Here is a 26307-nt window from a genome sequence, read left to right as displayed (position 1 = left end):
ATCTGCATTAAATTCTGTCTACACAGTTTTAGAATTGAGATGTGTTTAGAATGAAATGAATATAACCTTGTGACTAGGGCATTCAGTTGTTGATTGAGAACTGGGATCTTACTCTGTCACATCCTTATGTGATAGAAGACAATTCAGTTATGATTTTAGCTTGACTTTTAATAAAGATGTGTATTCTGTAATATATAGAACTGCATTTGTACAGGTGAGACATAAGGCTCAATTTCCTTTGTCGTGGGCAGCTAGCTGTCTTGCAGTGATCTGTTAGACACTCCCTGCATCCAGAATATCCCTATATGGGATATGTCCTGGTGGACAACAAGCTCTCTGTGTGTCAGCAGTGTGGAAAGACAGTGGTGTCCTGGGCTGCATTGGGAAGAACATTGCCAGCAGGCTGAAGGAGGGGATCCTGGTCTTCTACTCAGCCCTGGTGAGGCACATCAGGAGTGCTGTGTCCAGTTCTGGGCTCCTCGGGGCAAGAGAGACATGGAGCTTCTGGAGCAGGTCCAGTGGAGGGCAGTGAGGTTGGTTAAAGGATAGGAGTGTACCAGTGTCTATCATTATCTGCAGGGAGGGTGTCAGAGAATGGATCCAGGCTTTTCTCAGTGGTGCCAAAGCAGTAGGACAGGAGGCAGTGAGCAGAAGGTGATGCACAGGAAATTCTGCCTGAATATGGGGTAGAATAGCTGTGGAGTTGACCACAGACATTGGAACAGAGTGCCCAGAGAGGTTGTGGAATATCCCTCATAGAAGATGTTCAAGTACCACTTGGGTGCAATCCTGTGCCACGTGCTCTAGGGTGATCCTGCCTAGCAGGGGGATTGGACCTGATGACTCACTGTGGTCCCTTCCACTTACCCATTCCATGATTGTGCAATACTCTGTCTTTCCTTAATTTAGATTTTGCAGTCTACTGTCATGAATACATACAAAGAACAAGATCTACATTGGCTAATATGGAAATTGATTTTTTTGTGATTTCATTAACTTGTAAATTTATAACTCAGTGCCATAACCAAGGCATAAAAGTGTGCAGGTTTATCTCATCTCTCAATAAAATTGGTTTAATTTAGTGTTAACAAAGGTAGGTGAATAAACTACTTAACAAAATGGAACCATACACATACATGTTACTTTGAGATGTGCAGGGTTTATATTACTAAATATTTGCCACTGATTAACAAACCTGCTGGGTACAGATACTGCTGCTTTGACTTAGCAGAGACAACAAAAACATCAGCCCTTAAGCTTAAATATACTGTTGTTACATGGAACTAAAACTGGACAGTCCAGAGAGGAGTCTAAATGTGCTGGTGTGTTATTATGTTCTGCCTGCTAATTTGATAATTTAATCTGAGTTTCATGTGGTCAGTTAGAACAACAGAACAAAGACCCTCGCATGGCTCGCTCTCCATGTAGGAGGTGTCAGGTAGCAGCGAGTGTCTATTGACAGTCCAGGTAGTTGTAATGCTAGAGCAGGAAGTGGGTACAGCACCGCTACTCTGAGAAGTGTGGCTGTGCAGGGGATCTGTGCAAACGTGGCTGGGGATCCGCTGGCCATTGCTTGCTAGGGAGTTATGAAGTCAGAAATTACCTTAGGCCTCATCTGCCATAAAAGTGATGTCTTATTGGGAACATCTATAGAAGGCAACATCTCTGTAAAACAACCTATTACCTCTAAGGAAAGAAATTTTACTGGCAAGTTGTGCTTTATTAAAAAACACTGTAAGATACTGCTATATATTATTTATTTGTTGATTTATTTTGTCCATGGGTGAGGTGTGAGGGAGGTGAAAAAGCTGTAATTCATGCTTTGTTTTCCTTTTTGACCTTTTCATGCAGGAAAAGGACCAGCGCAGCCTAGATATCAATACTGCCAAGTGCATGTTGGGCCTTCTTTTAGGAAAAGCGTGGTCCCTTTTTCCAGTATTTCATCAGTTTCTAGAGGTATGGAATTGGAAACAGAACGACGGGGTTTTTTGATCTGTCTTCTCTTATGCCTTTTAACTCAATGTAGAATGAGCAGCTGTGAATGCTGTGTTCTGATTTAGGAAATAGTAACCACCAAAGTAACACATGCAACTGGTTATCTTCCCTTGCTTCCTTTTTCCTAAATTCCTATGCTGTTAAGATTTGTGTAACACAGAACAAACTATAGAATGTTATTTTTTTTGCTTTTGGACTTTATTTTCTTGCTGCATGTTTGCCCTGTAAAAGATATCTTAATCAAAAGCATGTTTCAACACTAGTTTAAATACCTGCTGGTTTAATCTTTTATAGTTTTAGATGGCACATATACATTAAAACAATAATGCATCACAAAGTTTAAATTTTCTGTAAGAAAATCTGAGTTTGAGACAGTTGAAAATACATTTCAGTAATTTCTGTTTCTTGCCTCAAGCAGCAATCAAAATACAAAGTTATCAATAAGGACCAATGGTGTAATGTTCTTGAATTCAGCAGAACAATTAACCTTGACCTCAGTAACTATGATGAAGATGGAGCCTGTAAGTATTACCATATGTTGATGTTCTAAACTAATTTATTTCTCTGAGCTTAATCATTCAGTATCCTTTTACAAAATTTTGTAAAATACAGTTATTTGATCTCTCTACAGGGCCAGTATTGTTGGATGAGTTTGTGGAATGGTATAAAGGAAAACAGATGACATAGGAGTTTTAACTATGCACAGCCACTCAAGAGTCACTGTTACCACAGTTATGTCAACCATTAGCCATAAACTGCTATTTGTATCAAAGTGCATGCTGCTTTTCTTGCACTGCATCCCTTTGGCAGGGAACTTTCGATGTTTGCTATTTAACAAGCTAGCTATGCTTGCTGTTTAGCATTGTTCTCTTTGAAGGCTGCTTTGCATTTTGTATTTACACTACGAATTGGTGAACTTGCCAGAGTCTTCACTGTGATTATGTGTATATTGCTGTCTAAATTTTGTATATGTGTATAAAAAAAGGCTTCACCTAGGAATTATTTCTGCAGAAATGTATTGTAAAAATAATCTCGTGGCATATTTCTAATCATCACTTACATGTCTGTTGAAACTTTGGTTATTTTTTCTTTTTGTCTCAAATGTAGCATTTCAGCCTTTCTGGACATAGTTATGTGAAGAACTATTTACAGTTTCAATGTTACTTTTGAGATGCCAATTTCTGAGAAGACATGCTGTGATTTCCTTCACCAGAACTCGCCAAACCTGACCTAATGCTTTATAGGAATGAAACACTGGTGTCTTAAAAATATATATACATATAAATATTTAAATGCTGTAATAGTTGTACATGCCACAGATGATTTCCATTCAAAGAAAGAAGTACTGACTTTTTAATGTTAAAACTGCAGTAGTCATTACAGGTACAAATGAACAAATTAAAATACCTTTTAAAAATGGGTTTTAGACTTTTTTAAATTGCCTTTGGCATACTCCTTTTAATTTTTGTTGTACCAAGAATGTTTGATCTATGTTGTGATCTAGTGACCCAATGACATTGAAAGTTCTAGCTGAAATTAGTGGTTTGAGGAATGAACTGTGTTAACCCCTAGCACAGACATAATAAAGGTTTTGGGGTTTTTTTGTTTGTAACACTAGTCTTTCCAAGGGCCTCCAGCTTCATGTTTCTAAGTACTGAAAAATATTATATTGGAAAAAACACGATATTGAATAGTCAAAGTAGTACTTTTTCTTTCCTGTTGGGGATTAAAGTTTCCTGGCAGAATGTCCATTGCAGGCAACGGGCATGGAAGACACCAGCATTAAATGACAGTACTTTTTAATAGGGACCACTTCCTGTTTTGCTCATCTCTTTATCTGTATGGGATGGTTCTAGTGATTATTTTGGGAAAAAATGAGTGAATGGAATAATGCTGAAGTTCTGTAATTTTGTCATGTTGTCTTTGCCTTACCCTTCTTTATTAAGTAATGTTAGAGTTGCTATTTATAAATAGGTCCTTAAAGTATCCGGTGCTATTAAACTTTGATCCCCAAGGATTTATTGAGATGTTATCAATTCATGGAGCATTTAATGACAAAGGGCCAGTGGGTATTTTGGAACAACAAATAACATTATTTTTCTGTAGAAATATTTTACGAGGTATTGGCAGTTTTGTTACTTCCCTAGAATGTGATCCAGAGCAACAGGAGTAAAAAGTTTTATGTTGAAAATTTTCTGTGATGAAGGGTCTATCCTTGCCATCAAGTTAGGAACAGCTGCCATTGACTTGACTCCTTTCAGGATTAAGCCTAGTTTAGCAAAAGCACATTAGTTTGCTGCCCTGGGCCAGGAGGTTGTAATTGTGGTGCTACAAGTGGTCAGTTGTGTTCAGATCTGTTTGTTGTTGTTGGTTTTTGTTTTTCAAGCTCAGCTGCCAAAGACAAAAACTGTGTGTCTGTTTGTGTATATTTGTATATGCGTAAATATACAATATACATGCATATACAAAACATAGAATTCCATGATGCTAAGAAGAAAATACTACCTGTCCTGTGAAATAGCTACATTTGGGTTTCTGTAACACTAAATAGCGCTTTATAAAATTAGTAGTGGTAAAACTTACACAATCAGTGCTTTCTCATGTACTACTGCACATAACCTTAATTCCATGTTTGATGCCAGTTTGCACAAGAAATTAATTGAGTGGAGTGTGATATTTAATGTTTACAATAAGCCTCTTAAGAAAACACACCTTTTATTAAGACTTCTGATGTAAATGTGTATATTACAATAGTATTACTGTAATGAAATACCAGTGGAGCTGCTGGTTTAGTTCTTCAAAGAATGAACTTAGAAGCAATATAACTTTTAACATTAGGCCAAATTGTGATTGCCAAGATTTTAAGTGAAATAGGTGTAGTTGTTCTTGAAACATTAAGCTAGCTGTTGCCTCTAGGAAACTGTTCAGCACAAATTGGTGTGAATCCTGCAACAAATACAAGTTTGTATAAAAGGTTTTATATGTCACAAATAACTGAGTTTCCAATAATGGAAGCAAGAGCCAAAGACACTTTTAATCTATTACTGTTACAGGTATAGCTTTCATACAACAGGGTTGACAGAAATCGGTTCAGCCAGGTCTTGGCAGTTTTGCAAATGTTTATCAGAATAAAAAAATTAATTAAAAGCAAAGAAATGGGGAAAGAAACCTCAGAAAGTACTTGGCAGTGTAAGCAAACAAACTTGTTCTTTCAAGTTTGAACTTTTTGGGTAAAAGTAATCCAGAGTGGTGGAAAGGAAGAATGCATTTGGAAATGAATGAGATACTGCAAATTTTTTATTCCATATGAAACAGTATGAATCTGTAGCCATCAGCAGGTTTATAAACATGCATCTTCCTAAAGTAAACCACAGATTCAATTACAGCTAGTAGAGACGGCTTTATTGACATTTATAGTGAACAAATGGACTAAAACGGACCTGTGTGATTTGATGAGCTTCCCTGTGCTATCCATCCTGCTGGTTTTGCTATATATGCTGATAAGCAGGAGATCCTAACATTGCCTGCTCCTGTATATTGGAGAAACTTTTAATAGTTGTGGAAACTTAACTAACCTCCTCAGTTAATCTTGTATTTAGTACAAGTGTGGCATTTGCCTTTTTTGTTTATTATGCCATTAAATAGCTGATGTAGATTTCTTTTTTGTTTGATTGTGGGCTCCCCACCCTTATGAGAAGTAATATACAAAATATGCTGTTTCGTGGGACAAGACACTGAGAAGTCATTCCTGAAAAAGTGTCATGGTTCTTGTGCTAATGTTTCTGGTGTACTGTTTTTGAACTTCTAGCAGAAACTTGATGATTGATTCATGTTTGGTATTTGGGAGATATAAATTGGAAAGACAGTTAGTGAAAGGAAAACAGTGCCCAGACTATAGCAGTTGATGTTCTTTGATAGATGACAAAAATTTGGAGCTTTTTGGACTTAATAGTCTTAAGGATCTTTTCAACCTAAATTAATATTCTATTAATATTAGTAACCAAAACAGTCCATGAATTAAATTTCCTTCTAAAGCAAAGTGATACTAAGTATTTAAAGTATTCATATAATTCTCCATTACTGGTTTTTCTTCACTTTTTACCTTTTCCAAAGAAAGCAAGGTGAAGAATATAGAAATTACTGAAATTATTTATGTACTTGAGTTTTCAGTTAAAACCTCTTTAAGGTTGTCTTTAAGCTACAATAAATACTTAGGTTGTCTTTGTATAGCCATTTCTAATTCTGTTGAGGCTTCTCCCATTTAACTAAAAACACGTGTATTTCATCAGAAATATGCTCACAATTAGTTACAGCTTATTGCTGTTGGTTAATGTTCCCAAGTTACTATGAAGGACAAGAAATGGACTTCACTTGTGTTAAGGTTTTCCCAGATTTGTTGACCCTTAGTCATAAGTCTAACAAATTATTTGATACTCTTGGATTTTATATAGGCAGCTTTAAAGGTTAGCTTGTGCCCTGGTTTTATTTATAGCTGCTAACACACCTCTTTCTAGGCCTTATATTTTGTCTTTTCATATTGTTCTAACAGTATATAGAATCCATCCACAAACTGAATAGTTTGTTTTCTGTAAATGAGACCAAAATTCAGCTTTTTTTTTTTTTTGTTTACATGCTTTTATTTTTGAAATCCTTGCTTGCTCCCCCACTGTGTGTGTGTGTGCATGTGTATGTGTGTCAAAATAGCACCGATTGACACTGCTGTTGCAGGAACAGCAGTTAACCTGTAACTGTGAATGCTTTATGTCTTAGTTATTTGGCTATTACATAAATAAGGTGTGCTAAACTCCTGTGACTCACAATATGATGAAAATACTATTATGCCACCTAACATGAGTTAATTAAGTTGATTTTTTTTTTTAGGTCTTTTCATGGTGTTGTTGTAAAATGGCATCCCACAAATAAACAGTATTTGTGTTGGTTTCAGAAACTGACTTCAGATTTTTCTGTGATTCATGCTTCAGAAATTCTCATATCTGAACATATATCAGCAGGCAGCCTTTATCAATTATTAGCAGGGAATTTGTGTGTAGGATCTTGTACCCCTTGTTTCTAATAGTAGAGCAAATCAGTATTTAAAACTGTTGGGAACAGGTACTTGATCCAAAAAGGCTATGGTTCAAATGGAGTGTGCCAGTGTAAAACAGTACTGTAGTACAAAAGTTTTCTACAGTAAGCCAATTTAAGCAGAAATGTCTCAAGACAAAATTTTACAGAAGCATAATTGTTCTATGAGTGTACCCACTCATCTTGGTCCAGCCTTTTGACCCACAAGTTCCTCATAGAAAAGCTGTTGATGTATGGACTGGATGAGCAGATAGGTAGACTGAAAACTGAAATTTTAGGGCCCAGAGAGTGGTGGTCTGAAGAGCAAAGTCTAATTGGAGACCAGTAGCTAGTGCTGTACCCCCAGGGTCAGAGCTGTGTGCAGTCCTGTTCAACAGCTTCATTACTGACCTGGGTGATGGGGCACAGTGTCTCCTCAGCAAGTTTGCTGATAGGACAGAGCTGGAAGTAAGGGATGATAAGCAAGAGGATCGTACTGCCTTCCAGAGAGACCTCAGCACGCTTGAGAAATGGCCTGACAGGAGCTACATGAGCTTCACTCAGGAGAAGTGCCAAGTCCTGCAGCTGGGGAGGAGCTGCACCAGTATCCGCTGAGGGCCACTCAGATGGAAAGCAGCTTGGCAGAAAAGGGACTGGAGGTCCTGGTGGGACACCAAGTTGGAGATGAGCCAGCAACAAGTCCTTTCTGTGAAGAAGGTGAGTGGTTCCTGGTCTGGTTCAAAGTATTGCCAGCAGGCTGAGTACACAGCACTGGTGAGGCCACACCTGATACTGCGTCCAGTTCTGGGCTTCTCAGTACCAGAGATAATTGTGACATTCTCGAGAGGGTCCAGTAAAGGGCTGTGAAGATAATGAAGGGATGGGAACTTCTCTCCTATGAGGAAAGGCTTACAGCTGTTTAGCCTTTAGGAGAAGAGAAGGTGCTGTGGGAAGTCTTACTAAAGTATTTAAATATCTGATGGGAGGTTGTAAAGAGGACAAAGACTCTTCAGCCAGTGATAGGACCAGAGGCAGTGGGTATAAACTGAAACACAGGAGGCTACATCTGAACATCAGAGACTGCTCTCTTTTTCTGTGAGAGTTGCCGTGAACTGTTACTGAGACTATCCTCAGAGATACTCAGAAGCCATCTGAACATGGTCCTGGGCAACTGGCTCTCAGTGGCCCTGCTTGATCAGGATCGTTGGATTAGGTGACCTCTGGATACTGCTTCCAACCTTGACTTAAAATAGTATGTGAAATGAATGTATTTACATTGCAATTAGAATATTTTAATACAGAACTCATCCGGAAGAAGTTTTTCATTGCATTTATGTTTCTGATGAAGGCTGGGATTGGCTTTGCCAGTTCTCAGAATGTAGGCTGTTGCTTATCTGTATTTATCAGAGGGGGTGAGTCACAGTCTTACCTACCATGAAACATTTACTCCTACTATCCAAAAAAGTTTCTTTTGTTGGTTATGTGTAGGTTAAATGTGTATGTCTTCTCATATTTCAGGGTTATTTTCCAGCCCAAACTTCAGCATATTAAGAAAAGATCGAAATGTTTTATACCTACAGCAAATAACTCAATTATCAAGCTATTATGTGTTTGAAAATGAGTTTGTTTTATTCTGATTGCTGTATTTGAAGTTCTTGATCTGCTCTTGAAACTTCTCTATTTTTTTGTGTCCTGATTCACTGTGTGAGGGATTCTGTGTCCTGTTGATTGTGGAGCTTGGCAGGCCATGTGAGACATACTCAAAGGTATTGTCAGCATCCTCCTGGCTGATTCCTCATGCTTCATTTACAAATTCATACTGCATACACTCAGGCACCTTTTTAATTGAGCTTATTCTGTGACTTTGTCTGATTTCCCACAGTCAACTGGTATAGTAACAACAGTGGGCTTCCTCCTAATGTATGTGTCCTAGAATTTTCTCAGTCGCCAAATAAGCTAAATCAGTTAATGTGAACAAGATGCAGTGGATGAAATGTAAAGAAAAGTGAGGATACAGTCTTGGGGTCAGTGTGTGTGTGACTGTAATTGTATACAGAAGGGCATGTTAACATGGGGTGGGTAGGGAGGAGCAGGGTATGATGAGTACTATGTGGAAGTCACAGAAGATGCAAAGGTTTTGTATTAAAGAGCACTTGCTAATGAAATTAATTAATATGAAGGAGAAGCAGCTGAGTGGATATGAGTGAAGATGTGATTATAAGAATGGAGAGACGAGTAGCAAAGGACAGTGGCAAGATTAGGCAGAAATACAAAGATAAGTTTGAGATGAAACACAATATTTTGACAGTAGAATGAATATTTTGCTACATGTTAAAGTCCCACTATAAAGGAGCAAATTTACTTTGACAAGAACAGAAACTTTTCCACAACTTTATGGCATAAAGGAAATTGTGGAAATCCTGCAGCTTCTCACAAGTGGTGTAGTCTGCCCTCACCACTGCAGCATTCAGAAAAAAAAAAGAGAAAATAAATTTCCAATATATGTATTTTGAAATCCTATTGGACTGTTGAACAAGCAAATGGCAGTGTATGAGATATCAACAGAGCACTTGAGTGGGCTTTTTTCCCATAATTGACAAAATTGCCTTGCCTTGTACAACTAGATTTCTTAGCATGTTAGCAGGTGCAACAGCCAATAGGTACAGACCTTGGAGAGATGTTAATGATGTTTGAAGACCTGTAGATATCAAAAAGAGCAAGTCGGTGCTTTTTTTCAGGCATTGCATTTTTAGTTTTGGCCACAAGGAACTGGTGTGGATAATGAGCTTTACTGAAAGGTGGCAGTAGCTCTTTGTTCTTAATTTTGTCTTTAAAGGTAGTTTCAGTGATTTCATTGAACTTGCTCCTCTTGTGATGGAATTGAAATGTGTTCCTTCTGTTTGGAGTTTTTAGGAGTTAATTGTGTCTTCATGAAAGAGTTTTCCCAGAGTTGTAGCCAACTTCCCACATTTTCCCAGAACTGGATCTGCTCCCTTTCATGATGACTTTTCCCTTCAAGGACTGCATCAGTGGTACTGAGTCAGTTGAAAGGGCCTTGGGCTATATTCAGAGGTAATTTTATCTTGCATTTGCTATCCTTTGGCTCCTAATGTTCTAAAATAGCAGTTCTGAACTGCTTTTAATTTTCCCCTCATAAGTAAAATTCTCAAGTGTGTATAGGATCCTTTGTCTTTTTTTAAATTACTCTGCCAGTGTCACCACATCTGCAAACTTTGGGTGATGTCCCATTATAGCTACATTTCTGTAAATGATGTTTCTGCAAGAATTGAATTATATTCTGTTTCACTGTGGAAGCTTGTTTTCTCTCTTTTGCCAAGTTATAAAGTAATTTTTGAAATGTAATTGAATACTTCTTGGACTTTATTTATCTTTGCAACACTGGGAATTCAGAGATAATGCATAAATCTGGTTCAAAAAGCAGAAGACAGTAGTATGCACTATTTCACTGTATAGGTTGAGTCCCATAAGAAAACACAGTAATAATGTAAATTTCCATGTTGCATTTATTTTATTAGACAAAAAGACAAAACAGTGAGTATCTGAAGCAAATTCCAAGGGAAATTATATATTGGTATCAACTACCAATAATGAGGAAGTAAATATAATTCAGCAAAAGCTTTGTTAATATTGTGGAGTAGCTTTTTATAAAGTCTTTTATAAAGTTATTGTGTTTTTTATGAGTACCCTTCTAAACAAAATTAATTTCACTTTAAGACAGAATAGTGTTTGCACCTGCTGTAATGACATACACACTGTGGGAGCTTAGTATTACCATTTTGTGTTTCAACTATTGAAGTTTGTTCTCCTGCTTTGCAAAATATTAGCAAATCCATCAAATGCTCTTTTCTTCTTAACAAAAAACTGGTCCTGTCCTGAATTTGTCTGACTTTTTTGGCTGAGATTTTCACTGGAATTTTGGAGGTGTTCTACAGTTGTTGCAGAATGGTTCTCCAGGTCTATTAAAGTAGTGTGATCCTTCATCTTGGTGGAATCAGTGCTTTCAGAGTTTGTATTTCCTGTAGGCTTTTGTGGGAAGGAACATGAACTGTATGGTGTGCTTTCATTGAAGAAACCTTTCGGGATTGAGAAGGAATAGTCATCCTCATCATTCTGTTGGAAGCAGTCATCTGTTGTAAATTCTGACTGTGTTTTCCCAGAACTTTGAAGATGCAGCAGAACTGCAGTAGGATTACAAGACTGCGTTTCTTCAGGCAGACTGCAATCGCTGGTATCTGGTAATTCTGTAAATCCATCAGAATTTTTCTCATCAGAACCTCCTTGCATTTTATCTCCACAAGCCTGCTTCTCCTGTGGTATCAAGTCATCTTGTTGTGTAACAAACATGAAATGTTCTTCAGCTGTCTGTTCAGGCAGCAGTTGAAGAGATGATTCTTCGCTGGAATGCAGCAGTGATGGTTCTTTAACAATTTCATTCAAACCAGTATCAATGGGAGCAAAAATAAAGCCATTGTCCTCAGATGTGCTCATGTTTCTTCCTAATGTAATGTCTGCTTCATCATGATTCTTTTCAGGGGAGTTCCTGGCTATATTCTCATCTGTACTTTCTGCTGGTGCATTTTCTTTTTGTTCTGTGTGACTGGAGTTGAGGGAATGCTGTGGTTCTCTGGGAAGCAAAGACAGCTGCAGTTCATCCTCTTCAGAAGTTTTCTCTGTGTCACATGTGGGAAAATGTTTTAACTTAACTACTGTGTTACCAAAATCTGTACTTTGACTGTGTAGAGAATCAGAAATAGAGTTTTGTACTGTTGACTCTGCATTAGTAATATAATCAAATGTATTTGGAATTTCTTGACTTGAAGAACTAACTGTATCTAGATCTGATACACTTACGTGGCCACTGCATTTATCAGAGTAAGGGGATGCTGTTTCACGCATAGTTGTATCTGATCCATAATTAATAGTGGTTTCAAAATAGGCACTGTTCTTATCTTTGTTTTCCCAAATCTGCTGAAGTTCAGCAGTAATGTCTGGAGACTCTGGTGGTGTTACGAACTTCTCAGTTCCACTGTCTGTATTGGCTTCATCTAGCGATGATTGACAGATTGGCAGGTTGTCACTAACACCAGGTTGTTCCAGTTCAAAGTCTGCTAAAGAACTACAGTCACTCATTGTGAATGGAGACCCTTCAGTTGAGGAAATGTCACCAAATATATCAGCTAAAGCATCTTTTTCATCTGAATGTATCCTTTTACAGTAATGCTCTGTAAGGGGAGAATTTAGTATTGTTTCATAGATGCTAAAATTCTCAATATCTGCATCTCTTCTGGAGCTGCTGGGTGAAATAAAATCTCCAAAATCACTAGGTTTATTTCTGTTGCTATTTAGACCAAGTTGTTCTTCACAGCTTTGCCTTCTGTGCATAAGTTTTGCAGTGTGCCTGTGTTCATTGTGTGAAACAATACCTTTTCTTTCTGGAGAATCTGGTGTAGCTTTTCTGATCTCAGACTGCAGCAGACCCGAGTTGTTTCTTACTTTGCTGTTAGATGTTATTTCATTGCTGTTCTGGCAATCTGTCCTTACAAAAAATAGTCCAGTATCATAAACATTTATACTTTCATTGTTGTCAATACTAGATCGGACCTTTGAAAATGCTGATATTTTCTTCGTGTTGATCTTAGTATTGCTTTGTTTCTGGTACTCTGCTTTGGGATTTGGTGAATGTACACCACTGCCGGTGACGTTTTCATACACAGTAGAAGTTTGTATAGGAAAAATCTGTGTGTTTCTTAAAGAGTTCTTATCACAAAATAATGTATTACACTGTGTATTTGTTGGCTTGCTAGCAGAAGTCTCTCTGTCAAAGGTTTCATCTGAAAAAGCTTGATTAGAATACGTGCGTTCTGAACCTGAATTTTTGTTCCTGTGCATGAGTCTCCACAGGCTCTCCAGGTAGGGTCTAGCAAAAGCACCCAGACAAAAAGCACAAACAAATGTAATGAGCACAGAGAGGGAGACAGCCAGTGCGAAGTTGGGCTCTGTTTCTTTCTGTCTAAAAACAGTGTTAGTGTCTCTGGCTTTTCTAAACAAAAATGCTGAAACTCCTTCTTTCACCTCTATATTGTAAATGAGATATTTCTCTTTTGTTGTATTAAAAAGACACAAATATAATCCTTCAGCAGTTTTCTTAGCATTGTATATCACTAAATTACTCATTTCATCCAGTGTCATATGAGGAAGACTGTGATTTTTTGAAATTCTGCCCTTAGGTGTCCACCAAGAGACTCCATTGCCTGAAATTAAAGAAAATACGAACTCAGTCTATTTTAAAAGCATAGTATTGGTTTGCAGGGTCCAGTGATGTTTTTAAGAATATACTCTGGACTGTCTCTCATAATTTTAACTGTTTATTATTAACCCCATTTTCCTTTTATCTATCACAATAATTTTACATGGTACAAAGCCTGTTAAACCATATTAGCCTGTCCCTACTGCCTCCCGTCTAAAAGCACAGTATATGTGGGGTCTTAATTGTAGGCTTTACAAGAAAAATCATAATGTGAGGAAGGAGGTCACTGAAATAATCTAAGCAAGTTCAGGGTTGTGCTAGAAACACCTGCTGATCTTCTACAAGGAAGAGACATGTCTACAGCCAGCTGCTCTGCAGCCTGGCCATGGTCACTGTGTGCAGCTTTGGGATAAAACATCACCTCCTAACTCTGTGTTTCAACCACTGTGATTTTCCTGTAGTTGCTGATCTGACTGCAGCAAAAAAATCCGTACATCAAGGGCATTTGTACAGACTGAGTAATTGTTCCAAACTTGAGCTAGTGTGGGCCATGGCTGGTTGTTGGCTTTTAGCAATTTGTTTCAAGGTCGTATTTTTGGCTTTGTCTTTGGATCAGCTTTTGTTCCAAGATGAGTTTTGCTGCAATCCAGTGTGTTGATTTTAATCCAGGTTTCTGTGACTTTTCTGGTAAACAGACAAAGCAGGTGGCATTTCTGATAGGTCCTGTATATTTTAATTTGGGGATGAAGTATTCCTAGGGCAAAGCCTTACCACCTCCAAGTGCTACTAGTCCATTAGAGTTAATCCATTTTTCCTTATGGCACATGACAAATACACCTTCTGCTCTAAGTTTGGTCTTGTCTGTGTGGTAAGTCTTGCCTCTGTAGGTTTTGTTGCTTATACCCTTAATGTTATGTATTAATTTTTAATGTAAGTGAAGTGTGTGCTACAGTAGCTGTACTCTTTTGGAAGAAATAGAAATCTTTTTCCCTGCAAATAAACCTTCTTTTCATTTCACAGTAACTGAATATTGGAAACTATTACATCCTTCTTGGCTTTCTACATGCCTCAGAAATTCCACCCCACTATTTGGTCCTTTGTTTCAGTCCAGAATGAACCAATGCATTTGCAATGCATTACTTACTGAAACTTATTTGTATATAATTTGGCATCACTTCCTCTAATGTAAGAAAGGAGATGACTCAGGAAACCTAACTTTCAAATATTCTAAGCTGAATACTACTTTCTAATGAAATATTTTGGCCTGTTAAATTGTTATTCAGTTATTTTTAAACAGTGTCTTTAGAAATTTTAAAACCAGATTTATATGATCATTTTGCATTCATTTGGATTTTAGCAGCGTTTGGATGGAGTGCCTGATGTACATACCCCTTGCGTTGTCCAAGTTACAGGTCAGCACTGATGTGTTACCCATTGGGACTGTGGCCTTTTTGAGCAAAACATTGTCCTTGCATTTTAAATGGAAACTTGAAAGATACAGCAGAGGTTTGTGGGAGTTCTTGTCAGACTTACTATATGAAAGGCTCCATTTTTTCCTTGTGGAGTCAAAGACAAAATTAAATAAATGTTTAAAAGCATTTAGCCTGCAGTTAAATATCCAGGCATTCTTTGAAAAATACACATCAAGTTGAAAAAAGTTTAAACTGACTAGTATCTGTGGTAGAGGGATTGTCAGAGCATTTTCACGGAGATCCACAACCTATTTGGAAATAATACAGAATTAATTTGATAAGGCTTACAATGGAGTTCTTAGTGCAACATCTTACAACAGTGTTTTAGTGTACAAGCACTAATGTAGTTCTGTGAACAATACATCTGCTTAGGATTTCAGTAATGTTGATTGAAGCTTTTTAATGTAGATGAAAAGTTTAAATTGTGCTATTTAGAATTCTCCCATTATAGACTTACCTCTTTTGTCAATAGGGAGCTGCAGGGCTCTTGCCATGGAAGGGATGGGCATAGAAAGGGACATGTATGTGTTTAAGGCAGTTATGGGTTGGTTTGTGGCATACATAAACTGAATTTATGGTTATATCTTGTACATTTTAGTATGTGTTTTCCTACATATAAAAATATTTTCACCATTTGCTCTAGTTTCTTAATTGTACACTAGTATTATAATCAGAACCATATAATCATGCTTAATAGTTGGTAAATAATATCTTTAATGATTAACATAAAATATTGGAACAGATGTATTGCTTTCCAACCTGTAATTTGTTGAGATCTCTGAAGGCATCTGGATGAATTTTAGTTATCTTGTTGTTTCGCAGGTCAATGTCCTTCAGCTGTGAACAGTTTTGAAAATCCTTTGGATCAATCTGTTGTATGGCATTGAATGACATATGGACAGTTTGTAAAGACTGCAGGAGGCCTAGTCCTAGGAAGAAGAAAACCTATTTTACATTTCATATTCTTGTTTTCCCAGTTGCATCAAGTGTCTTTATAAAATTTTTTGCAACAAAATACCTTCAGCTCCTCACTATTGCTATGAGTGGCTGCAGCCTTTGTGTTATGCCTTTCCTCGTTAGGGGTTGTCCCATTCTGAAAGCTGCATAGCATCAACAGCTGGCATATTAAAACATTCACAGTCAATGAATGTCTTAAAAAATGACACTATCATAAAAGCACTAGCATTTCTTTGTACTATCAAAATTATTCTGACTGAGATCTCTGTACTTTGAGCAAGCTTCTCTGGAGAACTGGAGGTAGGAAAGGGGTGTGAAAAGGGTGGAATATATTGAGTTGACAAGATCTAAATACGTCAGTTTTAAGTAAGAGATAGAGATGCAAAAGGTGATATAGTATCTCCTATCCATTTGCATGGGCAGTTTCATGGGAGTTTTTCATATGTGGAATTATTTGAACTGTATTCATAGGATGTAAAACCAAATGAAAACAAAACCATGTTGTTGCTTATACCTATCTGTTTGTGAATTATGAAGCCTAACAGTGTATTCTTCAGGGTATCCTAATTACAATAAAATCCACCTCACATAAGGAAGACTTTTGACTGCTGAAAGCACCTCATTTTTTTGAGGTGCTGTGAAGGCAGCCCCTGAAGCTCCAGCCTGCAAGGTCCAGTGGAAAGGGAGGCACTTGAACACTCTGCATCCCCACTGATGCTGAGTGTTCAACAGCACAATGTCACTTTAAAGTGATTTTTGATCATATACCATTGTTGAGAAGGTACTAGTTACTTAAAAATTTTGCCCTTGGTGTCACCTTGTTTACCAGAAACCTCTTCTCTCAGCCAGCAGTTGTTTGCTGAGTAATTGATCTTTGGGCTTACTGTGAAAAGCAGAGGGAATGATTAATTTCTAGTATAAAACTAGAGGTAGGTGATAGGAAAAGCATACAGAAGTTCTGGCAATTCATAAATTCATCAGTGCACCTGCATGAGGAATTATACTGTGATTACTTCCCTGAATTTAAGTTTGTGCAAAAATATACACTGGTATGGCAGGAGTGGGCAGCAGCCTTACTCCTGGGGGGGAGCTGGCAGATGGGTTTCTCTGTGGGAAACCTCTGCTATAGAAATGCAGTTTGTGTTTTCTTTCCAGAGCTTAAACCTCAGAATTTTAGTGAAGTGTTTTGGATAAGAATAAGGTTCTGAACTTGTTTAAATGAATATACAATTTAAGTATAACTTGAAGTAAGGTGGTATGATGCACAGGAATTTGAACTTAAAAAATCGAGTCTCTTAGAGAAGAAGATTGATCAGTCTGACCCTTGGAGGCATTCTATAATGGACAGTCATATTTATCTATCAAAACAAATCTCCATTGATATATATATATATAAGCTTTTCTATGCTGTCTATAGATACCTTGTCTATACAGACAAAATCATTAAATGTGCCAGGGACTTATTTAAAAGCATAAAAGGAATAAAACAGAACTTTCATGACCCTATGTAGTGGCAAATATCTTTGTGTGACTTGGTGGGATAAGTGGTATTTCTGTTTGTCATCACTTGTTCTCCTGTATTTTCACTCTAATGAATCTGATGGTGTTATCAGACATCAATAAATTCAATGTATTGTATAGGATAGGGTAGGTTCTGCTTCATTTAAAGCAGTTGGCCATTGTGAATCATCCGTGGATAAAGGCTAAGCTGCCCAGCATAGTTCAGTGACCAGCAAAGCCTTTCTCAAAATCTCTAAACCCTACAGCCCTCTTCTGTTAGACCAAGGTGTCACTCTAATTGAGTATTAAATAGAACAGAGCAAAATTGTTTGGAATGATCAAAGTGTATTTTCCTGTCTCTGAAATACTGCAACTGCAGCAAGTTTTATTTAAGAGTGATAACTTCCTTCTGAAGGGTAGTATGAAATTCATGATCTGTCATTTTTTTGACCTTAAGGTTCACGACTGGGATGTGGAAGCTGGTGTTCTAAAGATTCTTACTCCCTCTTCCTATACAACAAGCAAGAATACTGCTTGGGCTCTTAATTATATTTGACTGCTATTAATGCAGTTCAGTTGCTAAGACTCTATTAAAAAAACTTAACAAAGTAAACAACCAACCAATTTACTTTCGCCTCTGTATTTGCTGGTGGAACTTTCCCTCACCTTAAGTATAATAAAATGAGAAAGTCACATTCTGATTCAGTAAGATGTATGAATTATATCCAAAGCCAACCTTTGGGAGTCAAGTCCTTAAAGATTTTTTAAATGCTTACCTCTTGGAACTGTATTAAGATTATTTCTTTCAACTGACAATACTTTCAAAGCAGGCAGGAGATCAACAATGCTGTATTTTTTAGACTCATGTGCAGGTGTAGGTATGTCCAGTGTGATGGTATGGATGGCATTACCACTGAGGTTTAGAGTTTCTAAAATGGGTAAATTTGTACAAGTAGTTAAAGTGAGTTCAGAAATCAAGTTGTTACTGAGGTTCAGGTGTTTTAGCATCCACTCTTCATTTCTTCCATCAGAGCACACAAAAGTTTTAATATTATTGTAACTCAAATCAGCTGTTCCTGCTATTTGTGATACATCTTCTGGAATAGTAGATATTCTGGTAAAAGAGCAATTCAGTAAGAAATGCCCATCCCACCGGCACTCTGAACGTTGATGTGTAGCTGGAAAAATCCGCTGTGACTTGGTTCCCACTGATCCAGGAAGATTAAAGTAAAGGATCACAGCTATGACATGCAAGTGAAGGTTATCCATAGTATCTATGTATAAAATGTAGAATTATGGTTAAATTCAGCACAACAAGAATAGAAAGCAAAAATATTTTGACATTAAAAAAAATCAACACCGAATAACCACAGCATTACCAACATTCTGCCTTAAACACTCAGTTTTGGAGTCTTACTTTCAAAAAGAACATTCATAAACCGGTAATCTCACCCCTCCCCATCATCTATCCCAAAAAACAATTAGGACCTTTTTTTTCTTTTCCAGCCTTTTGGAGGAGAAACACAACTTCTTGGGAGCTTGAGTTCTAACGACAGTGGAGACTTTTGAACTCTGCTTCAGGTACTGCACACAGTTACACTGAGCAAAGTCCACCACATACAATCTATGACAAACAGGTGTGGAACATTTTTATACTTCTAGTTTCCATATCAATAAAACAACAATGTCTTTTTAATGAAAAACTATATTCCTACAAATAAAACTTCTGAACTCCAGCTGCATTTTAGAATTTATTGTTTTATTTCAAAACAAACATTTGAAATTCTACTACCTTCCACCCGTTGGAACAACCACCACATTTACAGATGGTGAGAGCTCTTCACATGCAGGTTGTTTCAGTGTACCCAGTATGGCATTTTACAAAGGCATGTAGAGTGCACTTTATACACACAGAATCTTAAGTGCATCTGTGGGACTGAAATAAACAGTGTTCCACTCAATGTTTTAAAAACATACAGAAAAATGTACCGTAGGCAGTTAGAAGATAAACAAGTAAATGCTCAACAGAAGGCATGTGTGGTGCCAACGTTTCTCAAACTGTGTAATATAAAACATTAACAATATATAGTGGCTAGCAAATTAGGTAATTTATTTCATTTGGTATTTTTATCATTGATTTTGCTACATTTTGACAAAAAAATCCATACTTCAAAAACAGTTCTGCAGATCATGATTTAAGAGTACCTTTCTGACAAATCTTTCAGCCATACATTGCACACAGTATTTTAAGATGAACTCTTGATAATTACAAGAATCCAATACTAGAATATAGGCATGTCAGTATTAATCAGAGAAGAGCTTTAATATGTGTGTAAACCACTTGATCGAGACATTTTCAAGATGTACTTCAGCTCTGAGGATACTGCTCTTTATATTTTTAATGTGTTTGCATTTGTATACATAAAGTGAAAAACTTCCATTAGTATGAGAGTGAAAATTCTAAAAATGTTAATTGCCTCCTTTTAACTTCAACAGATACTAATTGAGGCACTGCTTAGCAGCAAAGATAGGTGTAAAGCAGCAAAATGTGTGTTAGTGTTTATTAACTATTAACTCTGATAAAACTATGAGGTCCATGAAGGCAAAATTTTAGTACTTCCCCATAATCTTTATAGTGCTTTTTGCTACATTATATTCTGCTTATTCTGATTTTATCAGAACAGCTCCACTGCTGTCCAGCCCCAAAACCCCAACAACTGCTAAGCATCAAAATCTGTCTTTGCCTTTGAGCAGTGAGGGAAATACGACTCCTCTGATTTCCCCTCCCCCATGTGCTGTAATGCCTGACTTACAAATGAATATCCCTCCAAAAATCACTTCCACCCCTACACATTCTGCATGAGTGCTTACAGCCTTCCACTAAGTTCAGAATTTGGGACCTTAGATATGAATTTCTTGTTACAGCAGGAGCTGATACGTATTTTATGGAATCCTATGTACTTTGAGCGCTGTAAAACAAGGGCAGATAGTTTACCTTCTGTAACAAATAATCAGTTCTGAAGTTAATGTATAAAACTTGTACAACTTTTAGGTAAAGAAGTGTGTGCTTCTCAAGAAACTTGTCAAAAAGCTGTTTTAAAGTCACTTTGAGACCTCCAATATTAAGGTTACTTGATGCTTCTGCAAAACAAAGCTATTTTAAACTGAAGAAATACATGGGGTGGGGAAAGAAGGAATCTTATAAATAGCTGGTCTATTTTTAGCAGAAACCACACATCACTGCTGCAAAAGCAGTTGGAAGACTGTAATAGGCCCCAGTTCACCATAGTTTCACTGTTGACAAATTCTGATACACATGTATTTACCCTGATGTCCTACCATCACATTTAGAATTACCTGCAGTTTAGCTTCAGAATTTAATTCTAATGTTCTCAGTAATGCATCAGTACTGACATTTATGGGGAAGGGGAGATCTGACCACAGACACTTCTGCAACAGTTATGCTGAGATTGTTACCTATCAAGTAAGGGACTCAGACACTGTTCACAGAGCACCCAGGAAAACACTATTTTTGGGTAGTAAGCAAGTTGTAAGTACATCTTTAAAAATGTACTTCTAATATAAATACGTTTTATAAGTACTTCACATAAATTAAGCAACTGCAGAATGTATTAACTGCACAGACAGAACAGAAGTTCAAGCAACACTTCAATAACCGCAAGACTACTTCAAAATTCAGGTTATGTTTCCATACTCAGTATTACATTGCAAATATGATTTATGACAGCACAACTTTTTAACAACATGGCAGAAATAATGTGATATTTTAAAGTGAATCTGCCATTACCCCTCTCAGTACACATCTCGTAAACCACCTAAGTTTGGGGTAGATCAATGTATCAACAAGAAAGAAAAGTCTGCCACTTCAGCCGTCCTAGGAAAATCTATTTCCAACAAAAAGTTGACATTCCTGTTGAAGTACTTCAGACTGCAGCTGTGTTTTCAGCAGTCTTCAAGGTCTTGGGACATAGGACAAAAATCTCTAGTGAGAACTGTAGGCAGTAGACTTGTTGCCAAGATCATGTTCATTACATATATTCTACTGATCCAAATTTGAGAAGGTACTTCAATATGCATATGTACACTGAAAGCTTACAGATTCAGTGCCACTATTGCAGCTAACAGGATGATGACCTAATACTGCTGACCGTAACAGCCTTTTCTTAAAAATACTATGTAAGAAATGTTAGTATAAACTGCTGTAGAAAAAGAAACCCTTGAAGGCATGCAATTACTTCATACAAATATATGTAAACACAAACGAGACGTGTCCCAGCAGCAGTTTGTTTTAGTGCGTGGCTCCACACGGGTTGACAGAGGTCTGACAGCCCATGTTATGCCCTGTCACCTGGACCTTGAACAGCGTCCCGTCCGCACACATGCAGAGCTTGAAGCGCAGCCAGTTGCCGTTATTGAACTGCTCCCCGTAAGAGGAACTTGGCAGTCGTGACGGGCTAACCATCACAGTTCCGTTCAGGATGATGCTGTTTTCCTATTAAGGAGAGAAAAAAAAAAAAAAAAAAAAGAAGTTGTAAAATTACAGCTTCTAATATAAGTAAGGCAGATTGTTTTTGAGAAGGACAGGCTGGTTTAATGGATAAATATCATCTCTAGGACAGCTGTAGAATCAAGAATAATACAAAAAGGTGTGTATACAAATGTTTAATTTTTTAATGAAAGTTATAGCAATATCTATGGATTTCTTGACTATAGTCAGCTTAACTATACTTAACTATTCCAGTGGTGGATCAATATTGAGAAAGACAGCAGTAAGGTGACTTTTCACTTTACATTCTTATTAGCAAATGCAGTAAATGTAAAATCTATAGACATGAAACAGGAAACAGTGTTTGAATTCATGCATGAAATTCATTCACACTTAAAAGTGCATATACCTTTATTTTTATCCTTCTTTTTTGTAATTCCATATATACTGCCATCTTAATCTCCAAAAATCTTAAAGGAATGCTAGTGAGTCTTACAGCAGCAGCACAGAAGGTAATGCTTCAAACTATATGCTCTGCTCTTCTGGCAAAGGTGGTCACCTACCAGAGGAGATTAACTCCCTTTGGTATTCATGTCAGTACAGAGGCAAATAGCTTAGCTTTAACTGCATAGTAGGTTTTTAGTGTCTTAACAAACAGTAGTAAATCAGTGTTACCTGAAGCTACTCAACCACTACTTAACAGCAAAGTAATAAACCATCAATTTAAATCCTACTAAATATACTGACTTTCATGCATAAGCAATTTATATAAAATTTGGAACTATATAAAGCTACATCAGTTTACTATCAGCCTAAATTTGAAACTAAGCTGTTAAAAAAATTGCTTTGATTTGAAATACATACTGCTTTTAGTTCCATGTTTCCACCCATTCGAAACTCAATTGTCTTGCCTGTGATGAAAACACCTTCATTTCCCCGGACAATGGCACGACCATCAACCTTTATGTTTAGATCACTGGTTGCATTGCTGGTAATCTAAGAACATAACCAAAAGAACTGTATTACAGATTAGTGAAAATGTGCCCCTTGTGTATGTCTCAGTAAGTTTCATTACCTTAAAAGTAGTGCTGTGCAATTTAATAAAAAACTTGAATGTACTTCTTGCACTTCTGCTATTAGCTTCTGCATATTTATTATTTTTCATGTTCAATTTCAAAACAAGATTGCTGAATTTTGGAAGGTATGTAAATTTATTTTTTGTATAAAAATAATATAATTCATATGACACTTTTATGAGATATGCAGCTAACACTTGTACCAAATACAGGCTTCATATTAAGAGAGATTATGTAAATTTACTCCTCTGTTTTCACTTAATCTGTTCCTTTTATGTATTTTTAGTTGTGGGTGTATTTTCTTCAACAGGATTGCTCAGTGCTTCCAAAGGCACACGCAACCCTGTATAAAAACATTAACTCTACTCTACTGTTACCCAAACAAACAATGGGCTGTATTCTTATTACTAACAAAAAAGAAAAGAGACATACCCTCTCTGTAGAGGCCTTTTGTACATTCAAGATTTTAACTCCATTTGGCAGATGAAACTCATGAGTTTCATAGTCGGTGCTGAACAAAGTATTTTGTGTTCGTGGGTCAACAAATTCCATGCCAATATCACTGGTAATAGAAGTTTTGTCTTTTTCCACGCTCAGCTTGGTCGTTCCTTGCTGAAATACAATCTTCAGAAACAAAGCCATGAACTTAATGATGTTTCAAATGTAACATTTATTAGCAATATGAGTGTAATACTCTAGTGTTGCTCACAAACATTCAATTCATGGTATAACTTACAGGCTGATTATTCCCAGTGATCACCAAGTCTTCATTCCGTCTCCCTCCTACTGTGCTTTTATATAAGGGATGTATAACACCCATGTCAGACACTTGCTTAAACCGCAGCAAGCCACTCTCGTGGAATTCCATACTGTCACAACCATTGGGACCAATTCTTATCACTGCCCAGATAACCAGGGTAATCTGAAAGAGACACACATTTTCAACAATTATGTTGATCGTTCGCATCTTCCTACTGAATTATAGTATTAATTAGATGTTTTATTTGAACAATTATTAATGCCAGGGTTTAAATAAGTTTTAAGAGTGAATTTACTTTGGTCTAATCCTACTGAAAACATCATAACACATTTAATTATAAAAAGCATTTTAAATTATTTTTAGACTTACTTGAAACAGTAACTAAAATTATATATATATATATATATATATATATATATATATATTTATATGTAGAAAATGTTAAATCACATCCATAATTACATCTTTTTTCTGTTTAAGGTTAATCATTGACTAAATAAATTTTCTGAACAGTCCAGCTTGGTATATACTTAATGCTGAACTGCAAGAATGCATCCTCACACATGGATGTGCAACGATGAAAAATAATTTAACTCCCATTGACCAAGCAATAAAAATGTGGCTATTAGAACAATGAAGCTTTAAAGTGCAGTGTCTGGTTAATTCTGAGTGTTCACATACAGCTCTGTAATGTAAAATATAACCATGTTTTATATGCCATATTTCCTGAATGTGTATGTACTAATAACTCTCATGGGGTGACCATGGTAACCAAAATAACCATGCCTGAATTTACACCATTCTTCCATCTGATCTTGCTCAGACTACAAAAGAACTAAAAAGAAAGGAGAAAAAAGAGGCTCTCCTTCAATACATTTTATGTCCTCAGCCATACTGGAAAAGTTCTATTTTTTTTACTGAACTGTCAGAATGAAATATGACCTAATGTTGCTTACACTATAGCTATTATACTCACTATTAGATTGATGACGGCCAAAATAAAAAGAACAACAATCACACATATGGCCAAATTGCCTTTCCTGCCACGTAACCCTGTCTTATGGAGACGATCTTCATCAATTGGAATATATCCTGCTTTAAAGTTACTGTTGTGCTCCTTATTAACATTCCTGCGTTCCACAGCCTTCTCTCGCATAGACTTCTTCACCGGGCCGTTAGAACTTTGCTGTAACAAAAGGCAAGGGTTAGCTTTAATAGGCATGTAAATTAGCTACAATGACACACTCATACGTATGCAAAAAATGTAAACTGACTGGTGGAATATACTGGACATTATGTTCAGTATTAGATTTCAGTCACCCTGCTGTCAGAATACACACTTTGAACCACATCAACCTCTGCTCACTCAGTGACTAAATTTAAAATCCAGATACTTTCAGACAATATATGGCTTTATGTATCATTTTTATTGTGGCAAATAGGAATTATTAATTACACTGTTACAGATAACGAATTAAAACAAATGAGCTACCAAGAAAGTTTTTACCTCTCAGGGATGATACAGGACATAATCCTACAGGTCATCTGCCAATACACAGGATTTTAGTTCCATCCACGCCCATGTCAATAGTCACTCTCAGTGACTATTCAAAAAGATTGTGGTGGATACAGTTTTAAAATTAGTTTGACAGCACAGGGTTTGCACTCAATTCTTATTGCTTGCATGCAGCATTGAGAAAGATACTGTGAGGCTTCAAACCTGGCATGGGGAATTTGGCCAGAGTAGCTTTCATGTAATAATCTGAAGTTATGAGATTGTAAGGGATGTCCTGTCAGTGTAACAAATTAATAGAGAAAAGTCTTGTACATATTCATAGTGAAAATAAACCTTTAATGTGTTTTCGTAGCAGTTCAAAATTTTATTCCACTTCCCTTGAATGGAACACTTTGTTAATTAGGGATTCACATCTTCAAATAAGGAATTCGATCTTTTGGACGGAATTAAGTTTGTTAACTTGAAATGAATCCTAAAGCTACACCTTAAGTAACTACACTCGCACAGGTCTACGCTGATGTATCAACACCGTGTTTTCTTCTGCTGCTGCTGAACTAATAAGAGATGGTGTTGAGAAAGGTGCTTGACCCGGATGAGTTTATGGAGGGTTCGGTCCCTCGGGGATGTTCTGGACCCACTGTGACCCTGCAGAATACACACAAGATGCGGTGCCCCGCAGGCACCCGCCTCCCTCTCGCCCGTCGGTGCCCAGCGCCTCGATTCGCGCCTCACTCCCCGGGCACAAACTATTTCTGTCTGTCACGCACCCACGCCTGCGGGCTCCGGGCCGCCCCGTCCGGACGGCAAGCTCGGGCCGCCTCTCCCCGGCACTGTCGAGCCCGTCCCGCCGCCCGAGCGCCGTGTCTCCGCTCCCCGGCCGGAGCGCTCCGGCACCACGCCAGCCTCGCCCACCGCCGCGAAAATGGCGCCCCCGCCCGAGCGCCCCCTCCGCGAGCAGCACCCCCCGGCCGGACCGCCTGCTCCCCGCGGCTCCGCTCCCCGCTGGCCCCGGCGGGGACGGCGCCGCCGCCTCCCCGCGCCCGCGTCCCGTTGCGGACGGACCTGCTCGGGGGCGGCCGCCGCCATCTTCCCCCGCCGCCGCCGCCGCCGCCGCTGCGCAGGGGCCGCGGGCGCCCCCTGGTGGCGCTCCGCGTGCCGGGTCCCTGCGGCCCGCGCCCACCGGCGTTACCCG

General features: G+C 37.8%; 3 protein-coding genes across 25 annotated transcripts in view; 1 reads left to right on the top strand and 2 right to left on the bottom strand.

Moving 5' to 3' along the window:
• The window catches only part of DCUN1D4 (defective in cullin neddylation 1 domain containing 4), a 45760-nt gene extending 34203 nt beyond the window's left edge, over window positions 1–11557 (top strand). For 20 of the 23 annotated variants that reach the window (XM_033513921.1, XM_015624197.2, XM_015624198.3 and 17 more), the window contains 3 exons: window positions 1852–1956; window positions 2414–2516; window positions 2627–6943. In XM_033513921.1, the coding sequence (XP_033369812.1) occupies window positions 1852–1956; window positions 2414–2516; window positions 2627–2682 (264 nt within the window). In that variant the 3' untranslated portion in view covers window positions 2683–6943. Of the gene's footprint in view, window positions 1–1851; window positions 1957–2413; window positions 2517–2626 lie in introns of all 23 variants that reach the window. The other 3 variants (XM_033513920.1, XM_033513918.1, XM_033513919.1) reach the window with 3 other exon arrangements.
• Window positions 10848–18525, bottom strand: LRRC66 (leucine rich repeat containing 66). The gene is made up of 4 exons (XM_033513893.1): window positions 18076–18525; window positions 15559–15744; window positions 14717–15047; window positions 10848–13331 (listed from the first exon to the last, which is right to left on the bottom strand). The coding sequence occupies exons 1-4, from the start codon at window positions 18523–18525 to the stop codon at window positions 10864–10866; spliced, it is 3435 nt and encodes a 1144-aa protein (XP_033369784.1). The 3' UTR covers window positions 10848–10863.
• A 469-nt stretch (window positions 18526–18994) lies between these two features.
• Window positions 18995–26219, bottom strand: SGCB (sarcoglycan beta). The gene is made up of 6 exons (XM_015624213.1): window positions 26178–26219; window positions 24576–24785; window positions 23576–23761; window positions 23272–23463; window positions 22628–22759; window positions 18995–21769 (listed from the first exon to the last, which is right to left on the bottom strand). The coding sequence occupies exons 1-6, from the start codon at window positions 26199–26201 to the stop codon at window positions 21566–21568; spliced, it is 948 nt and encodes a 315-aa protein (XP_015479699.1). The 5' UTR covers window positions 26202–26219; the 3' UTR covers window positions 18995–21565.
• Window positions 26220–26307: the final 88 nt, after the last annotated feature.

This window comes from Parus major, chromosome 4, assembly GCF_001522545.3.
Source record: "Parus major isolate Abel chromosome 4, Parus_major1.1, whole genome shotgun sequence".
In the NCBI taxonomy this organism is placed as follows: domain Eukaryota; kingdom Metazoa; phylum Chordata; class Aves; order Passeriformes; family Paridae; genus Parus; species Parus major.
The sequence above is the reverse complement of the archived record's forward strand: the minus strand, read 5'-3'. Positions and strand labels throughout refer to the sequence as shown.